The 12,979-nt window shown below is 39.6% G+C and overlaps 1 protein-coding gene across 1 annotated transcript in view; it reads left to right on the top strand.

Annotated features, from left to right (window-relative positions):
• Nucleotides 1–12,979, top strand: part of LOC118778853 (cadherin-22-like) — a 103,131-nt gene that overhangs the window by 25,908 nt on the left and 64,244 nt on the right. Inside the window, exons 3-6 of the mRNA XM_036530615.1 lie at nucleotides 5,440–5,559; nucleotides 8,058–8,225; nucleotides 11,638–11,825; nucleotides 12,483–12,739. Coding sequence (XP_036386508.1) covers nucleotides 5,440–5,559; nucleotides 8,058–8,225; nucleotides 11,638–11,825; nucleotides 12,483–12,739 — 733 coding nt within the window. The remainder of the gene's footprint in view (nucleotides 1–5,439; nucleotides 5,560–8,057; nucleotides 8,226–11,637; nucleotides 11,826–12,482; nucleotides 12,740–12,979) is intronic.

Raw genomic sequence — 12,979 nt, 5'->3', positions numbered from 1 at the left:
GGACCGAAAAACAGACAAAAGGGAACTGACCGTGCTTCTATTTATTCGTTGATGAAGCTCCAGGACCCTTGAGTGTGGCAAGCGTTGTGATACACTTTGCGAGACGTGACTAAAATGGTCAGTAAAATATACATCAGTGTCCGGTCCTCTTAGGATGTCAGCACAGAGCCTCTGTGAAATCATGCAGTCCAAAACAATCAAAGCATCTCATCCGAAAAGATTGCTAAATCGAACGCTGAGGACAGACTCTCATGCCAGCAAGTTTTATAGCTTTAATCCAGTGGTTCTTCTTTAATGTATTTTTTATGACGGTGCCAGTCACTAATAATCTGCAATGACTATTTCCCACAGAAATGGATGCTGTCAGATGCGTAATGCTATGCCAGACCCTTTAATTCATGTCCAGAGCCCTGTGCTGTTAAATGACCAGCAGTAATGGAAATAGGGGAAGCCAGCCAGGATCTGAGTAGCAACATGTCTCCAAATGTCTGACAGTATCTCTGAGGCTGCAACCCACATGCCCCTCATTTCTCTCCCTCTTTATCTGCTCTGCTCTCTTTGTGTCTTTTTTACCCTCACAGTGTGTCATTACTTCATTCTTCTTTCTTTGTGGCGGTTGCTATCTTCGCTTCTTGTTACATCTTTCTCTATATCTCTCCCTTTTTCGCTTGTCATTTTAACATCTGCTGCGATTGTGTGAAACTGTGGTGCTGTAATGTGCTTTCCAAAGGCAGTTCATTGAAATAACTAATCATGGGACGATATTATGGGAGGATGTGCCAAATTCGTTAAACTGAAGATCATTAAGTATCCAGTCTAAAAATGACAGGGCAGAAGATTAAGATTACATCCCATATTGGTAAATTATCTGGTGAATGATACAAAAGCAGATGAAAAGAAAATTTGGTATGTTATATAAAATTGATAATTTAATGCCTTATAAAATATTTCATATGTCTTTCCTGTCTGTCTTTACCAGTATACCAATGGTATCATGGTTTTGGTCACATTCCAAGTTTGCAGGATTTCATCAGATAATGTGCACCTTTTGGCAAGAGTAAGTATACTCAATGATGGAGCTTAGCTTCAAGGCAATTACTGACTGTATCCCCAAGGTCCTACTGCCAAACTAATAGGTGAATAGTTAAAATTTATGGTGGCCTAAGCTCCCTGATACTTTGCCATTTCTGGAGCACAGCATTTTGAATTCAGCAGTTCTGTTTCAGGTTCTCAAACTCCAGTTCGCCTTGGGCTTTAAAACACCAACAGCTATATTTATCTGGTTATTTGATTTAATCAATGAATTAACAGTGCACAGTAAATTTTCAAATGTTAAAATACTAATGAAATGCTTCAATGAAAACAAAGAATAACCACGTATGATGAATTTTTGTTGAATCTGCTCATTTCTTCATCTAGTATGACAATTTATTTTGCCAGTCAAAGCCACATTCGGCAGTTTTAGTGACATTATTATTCCGTGGGTATTCTTCCTGTCCATCGAGTCAGGTCAACCAATGAAATTCTGTGAGCGGGGACCAAAGTAGATACAGCCAGGACCTAAATATTAAAGCTGAGTAGATTGACTTGAAAAAAAAGTTTTCTGCAAAATAATGTAAGCTCTCATCAGAGAAAATTGTATGTTGAATTAAGGCCTACTGCTACAACAGTGCTCACTTAAGCAAGAACTTAAATTCCAACAAAAAACTGCAAATCACTCAAATGCTTGTAATGATACACAAAAGCAGGAGGAACTGCATTGATGGTTTGACTTGAAAGCGCTGCACAAGAGAACTAACAAGCTGCGGAATATTGCACCACCCACAAGACATGCCTGAAACAACACCATACAAATGATTCAACAACACAAACCTGACAGATCACAAAGATGAACAGAAGTCACCGACAAACAAGCCGCATTCAAACCACACTGCAACCGCTCATACACAACACGTAATCATAACATGACACACTTTTTCCTGATGAAATGTGTTTGTGACAGCAATTTCAGGCAAACATTGCATTCATTAAGATTTGTTTTTACTTATAAAAACCTTATATCAAATATATCTTTAACAAAAGTCCCAAGTATAATGGAAAGAGATGCATTACTTGTAAAGAGAAATCTAAGAAATGTTGTAATTTTGTCATTGGACACATATCTGTGAATTCTGCTGTGCGGTGCTCACTGAAGGACCAAAAAGTCTTTAAAGTTTTATTGTTTTCCCATGAACCTGTCACAACAACTAGGATATGAGTAGCTGCTTAAGACAGACACGCAGGCCAACCACTAACTAATGATTTCTTATGAAAGTCGAGGCAGCCGATTATGAAGAGCTGTAGATCCAACACCCACTTCCTTTTTAATATGAACACAATAAAGAAGCATTTGCATTTATATAGTGCTTTCACCGACGGCATATCCAAGTGCCTAAAACAGCTGAGCTTCATGCTGATTATTACCTAGGGAAAATTAAGATAAGAAAGTAATCCTATAAAAAGGAATGACTTTCCTGTTACTAGAGTGCATCTAGGTGTGCAGAATGAACAAATCTTACTTGCTGGAAAAAAATAAAAACTTGTCTAGTTTTTTAGCATCCCACTTTTAAATATTCATGCAACCTGTTTTGAAATGACCAATGGTGATCAAAGGATATAATTCTGACTGTTTAGTTATTTACTCTCTCATAGATGTAGCTGAGTTTAACAAAAGGAATGATAAAACAATTGGTAGAAATGTTAAGGATTCTGTGAATGACCGATCTAGATTAGTTGTCAGATTGTTCAGCACCTAAGAACGACATCCTATTGTGCTCAAGGGGACCATACATACATAGTATTATATCTTTGATGCACTGTTATTAGCTGTGGGTGGGAATGATGCGTTACAATCTTCGGCAGTGTGGAGGATTTATAACTAGCTATTAGCACATAACTAAATGAATTATTTTCTGCTAAATACCCGGTAGCTACCTGTGATTTGCCTGGGTTACATGACAAAGCTGCTGACTGTTGTGGTTTTAAATGTGAATTAGTTCATGACAAAATTACAAAGCCTTTAGATTAAAAACATGAAGGAGTAGTAATGATGGACTAACTAAAAGATGGTGTTGTCTCACCTCTGTTGAGGCTGTGGTAGGATCAAATCAGCTTGATGAGATTTAGAATCTGCCCACAATTTATACCAGAAGCAAAGGCATTTTATCCTCAAAAATCACAAGCAAAAAAGGAATGAAAAGGAGTACTGGCATTTGGGGGATTTTTTATTATTATTTCAGTACAGAATTGAGAATAGCCTTATTATACAGTCCTGAAAAAATGGTAGCTATGCAGCAATTCGCTAACAAATCAACGTTTTAAAATTAGCTCATAATATTTGTAAAATTAGCTCATAATATTAGTAATGCCATTTGATTAACCATGGTAGAACAAATGTATCATCATAGCTTGTGTAGGTATTAGACATACCTGCTTGCAATGGTTTCCAAGAATTTGACTTTCACATTTCATTACTACATTCCTTGAATAAGTCTGACATAGAAAACGGCAGGCAAGCGGGAGCTGGGCTCAGGGAAAGAAGAATGACAGCTTGAAATCATGTGGAAAAAGACTGATGTCTGAGAGGGTCATCATTATCTGAATTTGGATTGCATTGTGCATGTGCATTACTGTCTGCATGAAACAGACATAATGTTCAACCTATGAATTTTCCAAATGGCCATTATTTACTCTAAGGGCTAAGCTAAGATCGAGATCAATGTAATCGAGATCAGAATAATCAATCGGTGTGGTCTCCCTTTTCAAAATACAGTATATTTGGAAGCAGGTGCAACATAATGTCTATTGATTCAGAATTGATTCATCATTGTAAATGTTTCTCAGTTTCCTAGAATTTGTCAGGTTTGTCAGTCTCTTAGGATACAGTTTTCTCTGCCATCACAGATTTTTGTAAATATACTTAAAATTCTGTTAAATTTACGTGGAAAAATAGGATGTGTGGTTGAAAACAGAGATATCTGTCATAGGTTTCTCATTTAAAGGAAGATGGCTAGTCTGTAATTTAGCTCTTAATCACAATGACCGGGACTTGAGTTTCCTCCACGAGATGAGATGAGGTCAAAACTGACATATATTTGTTCGAAAGGGCAGTATTCACCACCAGGAACACAAAGAGAATAGACTGTGCATGGAATTGTGGGGGTTGGCATTTATTTCAAGGGGGAGGGGGGAGGGAGGAAGCAACCAATAGACAGCCTCACATCAGAGAAACTGGAGATAATGGCAACGATAGGTTTAATGATAATTTCTCCCCCTCCCCCAACCCCATCATTTCCCTCAGCTCCCCTGGGAGCCCCCAGCCATGACAGGAAACAAACAGCATTCTGACACATCCTTCTAATTAGCGTAATTACCTTGCCGCTATTATGTGGCTGGACAGTAGCATGACAGGTCTCTCGGAAGGCTACAGCTGTGACCTTTGTGGACAACACCAGCTGTCAGTAATTACCTATTGCATCACTAGGAAAGAGGGCTGCGTCTGTCCTTGAGTGCCATTGCCACTACAAATCCTGTCTACAAACAAGGTGTTACTCTTCTTGTTTTCACAGAGAAGGGTTTGTGCTTTTAGATGATGGTTCCCCTGAGGACTTTGGTCCATTAAGCTGTATAGTCTGCTGCCTGCGCTATAACTCTGACTAAAGCAGTGAAGGAAATATTTGTAATAAATGTGCAACCATCTAAATGTAAATACGCTCATTTCACCGGATCCTTTTCATTGGAAAATAGAAAGCACATGTTTCATAGAGTTGTCTCTGGCACCACTGGAATAAAGTAATGTATCAAATCGACATCTGACTCGTTCAATGAAAACAAATTAATTGCTTAAATTAATCACTGATAATTTACTGTGTCCATTGACAACTGAACGTGTGATGATCTATTCCTCAGCATTTTCCACCTCATTGAAGGTGAGGAATCTGTGACTACTCCATTGAAATAACGCTGAAATACGGTATTCACCCCCTCCCTTGGTTCAAATGTTGAGTTGAATGAACACCAAATACATGTTCATGGCTCAAAATGGGCAGTGACACAAGACCAGAATGCCATAAAGAATCACCTTTTGTCTTTTCTGAGACACCATTTTCACATGTTGTAAGCAGTGGAAATTATTATCACTGTAAAATTACAATTATTACTGTAAAATTTCCTGGCATGAAATTGCAACTTAATTATTACTGACTTGTACAGTTGTATATTTAGTGAAGCAATCCAGGTTAAGACCCTGGTGTTACCCCCCACTTGGGATTTTAACACAAAATGCTTTAGCTTTAAACTGGCTTCTTTAGCCTCTACACACGGTGCAGAACACTCGATGTGATCAAGTGATTGGTGTGAGGTGCGGCTGGCGGCCCATGCTGTTTGCGGGTTGTCTTGCAGGAACGTCAGTGATGAAGGTGACCGCTTCAGACGCAGACGACCCCACGTATGGAAGCAGTGCCAGGGTGGTGTACAGTGTGCTGGAAGGGGAGAAATTCTTCACTGTGGACAACCAGACTGGTAAGTATGGTGCTACACACACAAAACCACTCTTAGCTGCGATGGTGGTATACCTTCCCATACATTCATATAAACTCATTGACCTCTGTAATGTAGGGCACTGCCCAAACTGACCTTGTTAAGAGGGGGATGGACAGCTGATGAAGGAATCCCCACAAATGTGTGTGTGTGTGTGTGTGTGTGTGTGTGTGTGTGTGTGTGTGTGTGTGTGTGTGTGTGTGTGCGTGTGTGTGTGTATGTGTGTGTGTGTGAGATGTCAAATATAGTATCAAATAATACTGTAATAACACCTTTTCTTCATGATTAAATATTATGTCATTATTTTCTTCCCTTTCCTCCTTTCCGTACCATGGTCTTTGCTGAGTTGCCATTGTTAACAACATGTGTTAGTGCATGATGATGATCTGCTTCACTTAGAGATAGACCTGTTCACAGAAGGTAAGTTCAAACAGAGAACAATGGAATGTTTCAGCCGTACTGCAGACTCTGTTGTCTGCAAAGTAGGCCCTGGGGGGAAGCAGTAAACTTTTAATGATTTCTTTTTTTGGTCTCCTGGGTTTGATTTGGTTGGCCGTGGTGCCTGGATGATGAATGACCCTGACTTGCCGGGGCTCCGTCTGCCCTCTCCACAAGCTCTCTGTGTGCTGGAGCCAGTGAAATAGGTGAACATGGAAAAGGTTACTGATGAGAGATGGGCCGCTGTGTGCTTTTCAGATCTATGTCTTCCAAGTAGCACCTTCTTATTGAATAACATGGGTTTTTTTGTTTGTTTGTTATGTGCCTGTGTCATTTCTTCAGCTCAATTAGCAGTGATTTTTGATCTCAGTCGGTTAATTTGACTTCAATTCAACTTACAATTTCATTGGATTCTGCAACTTCAATTTCTGTGTGCAACTTCAATGAGGTTAATGGGCAAATACTTTATTTATAAACGGGGAAGTTCGTCCAAAAAAGTGAAATATTTATATACATTTATCAGGTGATTGCTGTAGGTAGATATTTTAGCATTTTGTTGTTCAGTCTGAAGGAAATTTCTGGGTATTAGTAGGGCCTGCCTGCATCATCAAACAGGTGCATGGTGGCTTAAGGTTTTCAAGCTTAAGATATCCAGATTTACCCTTAAAACTACTCAGTTTCCGAACTGGACAGTGCTGTCACTTATGACTGTAACGCAACTCTTGAGCCTGGTAGGAGAAACCAAAAAATCCCAACAAGGAATACAACTGTATTGTTCTCCAGTTTTGTCACTGACTGCTTAGAGAATAGGCCCATGTTTTAGTGCACTAGAACAACATAAGTTTGGCCAGCAGGTAGAGGAGCATGAGGGTTTTAAGTCTGAGTGCGCACATAATCACGCAAATTATTGAGGTGGCTTACTGTCAGCTTTATAGCCTTTATTTTTCTCATTCAATCACTGGAGTAAATCTGCCACCTTTGCAGCTTCAGTATGCAGGTACAGGCAGTATGGCTTCCTGTCAAATGCCAGGAATTTGCATACTGATCTTTTCTTCTTTTTTTTTTTTTTTAAACTCTTCATCGCCTACTTTGCAATGCGAATATGTGTATCGGTGGTGATGATGAACTGCAATTATGCAGGAGAGCATGTGGCTGGAGATACACATCAGTGCCGGAGCCTAAAATTCATAGCCACACGTATCTGGGCCCCCCAGACAACCGCATCCTCCTAATGTTTTTTGCTATATCGTTAATGTTGTCTGCTCCCCATGTAAATTGCTAAGGTGACCGTGCCCGGTAGTCTGTTATCAAATAATGAAATGAACTTCTGGGGTCTGAGCACCGGCTAGATACTGTATATATGAATGCGTGGGAGTGCGGGAACACCTGCTAGTTGTTGCATTTGGAGAACTGTTTGAGGGACATGGCTGTGAGTTCAGAAACTAGACTGAATTTACATTTATATGGTTAAGGAAGCCCATGAGGACACTCAGATGTTTGTGGGAGCTATTTTCTAAAAAAAATGCACTTTTAAACTTTCTTGAGATTTTCATCCTGTCCAAATTCATAATTAATTTATTTTGAGCCTCACCTTGGGTGAATCACCATTGACTTTGTAAGTTTGGACCAATAAGTTTTGACAAAATGTGTCCTTGCATTTCTGAAATGGTTCTTAATTAGACTCGATTGGCTATTTCATATAGCATTTTGAATTATTCAGAAGTAATGAAAAATTAAGTAGTTGAGGAAACAAGTTACTCCTAGAACTAGAGTAGCACTCGATACAGTACATGCCTCTGCCGTCCTGCACAGTCGTATCAGTCCTAAAATCAAATAATTTCTTCCTTGTCCCACAGAAAATCAATTCACTTAATTACTTAATGTTTTTAATTAGCCTGTTTACAGACAGTTGGGCAGAGAAAAAGGCATACAGGAGTGATCAAAAACATTGCTGCTCCACCTACTGGTGGTGGCAGGACACGCAGTGATGTATTCGGAAGCTCAAGTCAATCATGTGACCTTTCCATCTATCTTATCTACAGGAGTGATTCTTACTGCAGTGGCTGATCTGGACCGAGAAACACAGGACCGCTACGAGCTGGTTGTCAAGGCGACGGACATGGCAGGCCAAATGGGCGGTCTCTCCGGCTCTACTACCGTGACCATAGTGATCACGGATGTCAATGACAATCCACCACGCTTTCCACAAAGTGAGTAATTTGCAGTGGAGGAAAAAAGCCAAGTCTTTAGAAAGGCTAAGCTTCCTTTTAGTTGATATGCAGAACAATGCAAATTGTATGATGTGTTTTAGCCGCTCAATAGAATCAATTTAAAGAGGTTTTGCTGGTTGTGAGGCGAAGCCCTCTGATGCCAAATTTAGCTGCAGATTGTGTTTATGGCCCACAGACGTGGAGACTTATTGGAAGAGTGGGGAATGAACTTTAAGTGGCACTTTTGTTTAGCTTCAAAAATTCTGTCGTACGTATAGCAATCATGGATACAGCGTGTGTCCTCACTGGTAACAGTCCACTGACAATCCCTCAGACAGACAGATTTTGAACGAAATGATTGTGAGTGAGAATGACCCTCTAGAAAATGCTTTGTATCATAATACAGGTATAAGAGATCACCTAGTGGGTGTTTCATTTAAAACACCGGTGACTAGGAGACACACTGAGAAGGCTCATGTGTTTACCAGGCCCCTGGACGGTAAAAGCTTGGGTGTACGGCCTGTTATTGGCATATTTCATCCAGCATTTTCTTCTCTCTGTGTAGACAGCATCATTGTTATAACGGCGTCGAGATATGGTGTCTCATTCAGGCATAAACTTTTTCACATCACTTTGCTTTCATCTCTCCGTGGTTCTCGTTCCCCTTCTCAGGTGAAAAGTGATTGTCTTTGTAGGGTCTTTTGAAAACAGTTCCTCAAAGTCCCAAAGAGTTGTGTGATTTTTGTTTGGTATTCATGTTTTAAAGTGCCCAAAAAAAACAGCACATTCAGTTTGGGAACCCCAAGGAAAATTGTAAGCTGAGGCTTTAAGGCACAGCAATAAACAAGACTTTCCATGGCTGGCACTGCTTTGGACTCTGCAGAAGTATTCTCAAAAGAACAGTTGCCAAGGCTACTGACGTAAAGAGTTCTCTGCAGGTTTGTTTGAAGCGAAAATGTACAACTCAGGCTCCAGCAAAAGAGCAAAGATATGCCGAGTAGCAGACAAATCTCACACAACACCAAGTAAATATGCGAGAATGTCTTATTTTCACACTGTTCTTTTATTATTGTTTTTTTTGCAATATTTATCAACTGAGGTACACAAAGTCAGAAAACAATGACATTCACATCTGAGGAGATGCATAAAATATTCTTATAGGAGTACTGTAACAGTCTTACAAAGAGATTTTTTTTAGTAATTTGAATTTGAATGCATAGCACAAATGCTCTCTGCAGTGTCTGTAGGTTCTCCTTTCCTTGCTGAATATTTGCAGCTAGGTGCTACCAGGTTAGTATATGTAGTTAATACATAAAATGCAAACCACATGCTTATGATGTCTGCGAGGCAAAAAATAAAGTAACATACTGTAGAATTGTAAGTGCTCTCATCAGTAATAGTAATTTTGCATTTTTAGTCAGCATCTGTTTTAAGAATGAAAATACTAGTATATTACTTATTCAAGTACACATTCCAAGCTGACTAACACTTTTCAGTTATACGTCTGCTTAGATCATTGTTCCTTTGAAAAAAAATATAGCTGGTATCATGGAATGTGTTTTGGTAAGAATACCTCTCACAGCAATGGCTCTCTTCATAAGCTGAACTGATACTTTGTAGCTGTAATTATGGATCCTTTGGAAAGGTTTCAGCTGTGTTAAGTACACATTGTGGCATTGAATGCTAAGTGCTTACATTTACCCAGATTCATGTAGGTTTTATACCCTGCCCTACACACAGCAGGTGTATGCATTGCAGGATACTGTAGAAATGGAATTAGATCTGTCATCAGCCAGGACTAGTATAACTATGGTATGAAGTCCTTTCCTACCATTAGTGTCATAAACTAAAAATGAGATAATACATTTGTTTTGAAATGCAAAGCTGCTGACACTCACACACACACACACAAAAGAATGAGCAACAACAGCAACAGCTGAACAACAACAAATGTCTCTGAAATGGTTCTTTTCCTAATATATGTTGATATGGTTGCAGCTAGGGCCAACAGGCGTGTTAGGCAGAGCCTAGGTAGGCCATAGCTGGTCACACCAATTTATGGTGCAGTTAAAAATAGGTTAAACAAACAAACCATAGTCAGTAAATGTTCACTTGTACATTGAGTTATAATTATGTATATATATATAGTTATAAGCAATTACTTACTTATGTGGTGCCCCTGTATTCTTTTTCTGCTTAAGTGTATCTGTGAAAGAAATTACGTGCCTTACTTTTCAAAACGGAAATCCACTTTTATGTTTGTTTATGTCATAAAGTATTGATTCCTAGGACTCCTGCTTGTAAACATACAAAAATAATTTTTGGGGGTGGGGCCTCTGAGTTATATTTCGTAGAAAAGTGTCTTAGGAAAAAATGCAGGAGCTCTTAGTGTGGTAATGAGGTCTTTGAGGTCACACTCAATTTAAAGGACTTGTTTATACTGTTAGGGAAAAACCATCTAATATATGCTTTTATGTTTTTTTCTGTCCTCTAATGAACATATCAATAAGGTAAAGTAGTAAACAGCTAATAAAATGTACATTTTGATTTTACAGCACTCTAGCCAGGAAAACAGTAAACTTTATTTTACTATAAATTATGGATATATATTTGAAAACAACAAATCTGGAGACTTGAAGAGGAGCATTTAAAAGCTTATAATGTTTACAAAAAAAACAGAACACCGTTACCTTTCCAGTTTATTCTGACTTGTAAGTCACTTTGGATAAAAGCATCTGCCAAATGAATAAATGTAAATGTAAATGTAAATGTTATTACAGGTACTACCAGCACACTTTCTCTTTTTCTGCTTTAATAAATAAGTCATGTCACTTAATAGTGGAAACACCAGACCTTTAAAATGGTGATGATTATTTGAGAATTTGAGTCTATCATGAAGGCTGTGAGCAGGAATGATCTTTATGTCATCACCTTGCAGTAGTGCAAAGCTGTTTGTCTTTTTAAGGTACACATATGGCAGTGCCACATAGAGGATATTTTGCACAGACTTACTTTGCTTTGTCATATTGATGTGCACGGCAGTTTTACATTGTAATTGTTGATAGTGTATGTGTGGGTTGAGGTTTGGTGAATACCCGTGTTAGGTTTTGAAATTGTGTAATATGGTAATGAGGAAAACCCCTACTGGACCACAATAGACTGGCCAGAGCTGGGGAAGAAGACAAGAAAATGAGATCGCGGGACATCAAACAAGTGGTTACAAAACCCTATAATTGGATTTTCATATTTGCAAAAACTTTACCAACAATAAAGAGGACAAAGGGGCCTGCGGATTGCAGCTGATCGTGAACAGTATTTGAACTTTCTGCTTAACTGAAATCAGAGCTTTGATGTATTCCACGGTAATGACTTTGTGTTCAGCATTAACAATGCTTTTGTTCCCCCCCGCCAGAGATGTACCAGTTCTCTGTTTCGGAGGGGGCAGCAGTGGGGACACCTGTGGGGAGGGTGATGGCCACGGATGCTGATATGGGCGAGAACACGGACATGAGCTACCTTATTAAAGACGAGGAAGGCGGGGAGCTCTTCCGTGTCACCACTGATGCAGACACGCAGGAGGCCATTATCACCATCCGAAAGGTGTGTTCAAGCCCAGAGCCTTTCACTGTTTCCCTGCACCATGATCTGTGATTGGCTAGATAGGTACACTTCTAATATGATACGTAGGTATGGAGTAGTACCTTTGGTAAATAAGATGAATTAAAATACATAAAATACAACATACATATATATTTACCGATGGTACTACTTCATAGCTACAGTACCAGTCAAAAATTTGGACACACCTTATTAAGGTAATGGGAAGCATGCATTCAAAGACATGTTGATCTAAAGACTTATACTTAAATTCTTGAAATGTGTTTCTGAGACAAACATGAACAGTGAAGTTGAATCCTATGTATGAATTTCTTTTTAAAAATAAGACAGGTTTGATTTGTTTAACAGTTTTTTAGTCCCTGCATAATGCCATTATTCCATAATACTCTTCTAGGTAGGTGTGTCCAAACTTTTGACTGATACTTTATATATCACTTCATGTAGATATGAGGTATGTATTTATAAGGTTAAATTCCTCTATTGCTGTTTTTTGTTTCAGCACTGAACAATGTCGATCATGAATGTATGTATGTATAACTATGTACATATGTTTCTTTTTCAGACTTCAGTGGCACATTGTTTCACAGTAATAAGTATTAGGGCTACTGATCTGCTCTCTCCATGCGTTTTCCCTCTCAGCCCTTAGACTTTGAGAGCAAGCGCACCCACAATGTGGTGGTGGAGGCTGTCAACAAGCACGTGGACCCCCGTTTCGTGGACCTGGGCTCCTTCCGGGATCAGACCATTGTGCGGGTCAGCGTGTCCGACACAGACGAGCCACCCATCTTCCGCCCGCCGGAGGGGGCGGTGATGGAGGTGCAGGAGGATGCCAGACTCGGGGCGCTGGTGGGCATCGTGACCGCGGTGGACCCTGACATGGAGAACGCCCCTGTGAGGTATGCCCATGTGACTGACACGGTTCCTGCAAAAAACACATGACCTGCCATTACATTACATTGCATTACATTACATTACATTACATTACATTACACGGAGGTGGCAGTGTAGCATAGTGGTAAGGAGCAGGACTTGTAACCAAAAGGTTGCCGGGTTGATTCCCAGCTGGGGCACTGCTACTGTACCCTTGAGCAAGGTACTTAACCCACATTTGCCTCAGTAAATACCCAGCTGTATAC

The sequence above is a fragment of the Megalops cyprinoides genome, chromosome 6, assembly GCF_013368585.1.
Source record: "Megalops cyprinoides isolate fMegCyp1 chromosome 6, fMegCyp1.pri, whole genome shotgun sequence".
NCBI classification, from domain to species: Eukaryota; Metazoa; Chordata; class Actinopteri; order Elopiformes; family Megalopidae; genus Megalops; species Megalops cyprinoides.
Note: the sequence above shows the minus strand (reverse complement) of the source record. Positions and strands in the feature narration are given on the sequence as shown.